The sequence below is a fragment of the Antrostomus carolinensis genome, unplaced genomic scaffold (genome assembly GCF_000700745.2).
Source record: "Antrostomus carolinensis isolate BGI_N321 unplaced genomic scaffold, ASM70074v2 scaffold7604, whole genome shotgun sequence".
NCBI classification, from domain to species: Eukaryota; Metazoa; Chordata; class Aves; order Caprimulgiformes; family Caprimulgidae; genus Antrostomus; species Antrostomus carolinensis.
Window position 1 is genome coordinate 23,853 of NW_010308621.1, and position 2,158 is coordinate 26,010.

The 2,158-nt window shown below is 45.1% G+C and overlaps 1 protein-coding gene across 1 annotated transcript in view; it reads left to right on the forward strand.

Moving 5' to 3' along the window:
- Window positions 1-1,744, forward strand: part of LOC104523292 (adenosine receptor A3-like) — a 1,937-nt gene extending 193 nt beyond the window's left edge. Inside the window, 2 exon segments of the mRNA XM_029084459.1 lie at window positions 1-173; window positions 1,141-1,744. The exon segment at window positions 1-173 is cut by the window's left edge and continues 57 nt beyond it. Coding sequence (XP_028940292.1) covers window positions 1-173; window positions 1,141-1,744 — 777 coding nt within the window.
- The last annotated feature ends 414 nt before the right edge of the window (window positions 1,745-2,158 follow it).

Below are 2,158 nucleotides of genomic sequence, written 5' to 3' on the forward strand. Positions count from 1 at the left end.
GCGGTGGGGATCCTCGTCATGCCCCTGGCCATCGTGGTGAGTCTGGGCATCACCATCCACTTCTACACCTGCCTCTTTATGTGCTGCCTGATGGTGGTTTTCACCAACGCCTCCATCCTCTCCCTCCTGGCCATTGCAGTCGACAGGTACCTGCGAGTGAAGCTGCCGACCAGGTGAGCGCTGGACCATGACGGGTCCCCCTGCTCCTGCCAGCTCTGCCATGCTCAGCCTCTGCCCCACCACTGCCACCTCCCCTCTCCTCCTTGACTTGGCCCTTTTCTAACAAATCTTTGCTCTAAATGCATGCTTGCACACGGAGAAAACATCCCTGTCCGAAGCTCCACCTGAGATGAGCTACCTCTACCCACCCTCTGCAGTTCATGGTGCAGCATGGACAGACCCTGGGGGTGTCCGTGCTGGGCTGAGAGCTCAGGGTCATTGCTGACCAGAATTTGGCCACGGGATGATTCTGTGGTCAAACAGATAAACTCTTCAGCTGCTGCATTTTTTGTGCAGGATGCTGAGAGGACTATAGATTTCTCTGGGGTCTTCTAAATGAAATTCCTTTTAGTGTTTGCTGAAAATACAAAAGTAACAGACTTCTTAAGGGCTGGCTTAAGAAATCATTCACTTTTTATATTTGAATGGAAAAGTAAGCGAGCCAGAAATGCAAAGCACAACTTCAAGAGTGAAAAGTCATTTTTTTTTTTTTAGGGGGAAAGAACGTATAAAATTGAAGAGTGAAAGAACAGTTTGATCCTGCAAATGGCATAAACCAAATGTAAAGAGTAAGGACACCCAAGGAAGCTGAGAAATAAGATAGGATGCTAATGGGAGAAAAGCAATACCTAGGCAAGAGGGGCACTAAGATCATAATGAAACAAGAAACAAAATAGCTGAAAATATCCCATGATAAAGAGGGGAAGTTAAGCAGAGTCCATCTTACAGTGCTGCAAAGTAACTGTTACAAATGCAGAGTTAGAGTCTCAAAATAAGACTTGGTTCCCCCTGCCCCCAAAGGAGCTGATGCTGCATTTTGTGACAATGACCTTTAGGATTTGAATGTATGAGTTCTTAAAATCACCCTTAACTATTTTGAACACTCCTGTTTAACACAGCCTGGGTTTTCTTCCCCAACAGATACAAAATTATCACTACAGAGAGAAGAGTTTGGTGGGCGCTGGGTTTGTGCTGGTCCGTGTCCCTGCTGGTAGGATTAGTCCCCATGTTTGGGTGGAACAAGAGAGAACCAAGAACCTCTGACTTCCTCAGGTGTCGATTTATCTCTGTGATGAGGATGGATTACATGGTATATTTTGGCTTCTTCACATGGACCCTCGTCCCTCTGCTCATCATGTGTGCTCTGTACGTTGAAGTCTTCTACATCATCCGGACAAAGCTAAGTCAAGGTGCAACCAACGTGAGAGGGGCAGGAGGTTTTTATGGACAGGAGTTCAAGACGGCCAAATCTCTAGCACTTGTTCTCTTCCTGTTTGCCATCTCCTGGTTGCCTCTGTGCATTATAAACTGCATTTCCTATTTTTACCCCGAATGTCAGATCCCCCCGTCTCTGATGTACTTGGGAATCCTGTTATCCCACGCTAATTCTGCCATGAACCCCATTGTCTATGCTTGCAAGATAAAGAAGTTCAAAAGCACGTACCTGCTAATTTTAAGGACCTATATCCTGTGCAAAAAACCAAACCAAATTCTCAGAGATCAAACAACAGATCAACAGTCATAAATAAAGAACGAATGTTGACCTGCCAGGATACACCAGATCATTGATTAACCTCTTCACTTTGCTGAGAAACTCATGGGAAAGCGTGTGTTCCATTTCACCTGTCCCCGCTCTTACACAGACTGTTTTATGATAAGGGCAAACTCCTCTTCCTCAACCATCTGATGCACATTTCACATCAAGCTCAAAAGGATCATTTATGATGTTCTGCATTATTGTACCTCAGAGAATTCTGCTTGGTGGTTGCTGTACCAAGCCCAGATGTTCAAGGTGAGCATCTTCATTTAACAGGACTGTGAAAACTGGTAAAAACAGTGCTTGGTCATTTCTAGTTTGAAGTCAAGACTGAGAACTCTTTCTGTTATCATTTTGATTTCTCTCTTTGCCCGGCTATAGGCCCTTTGCTTACACACAGAC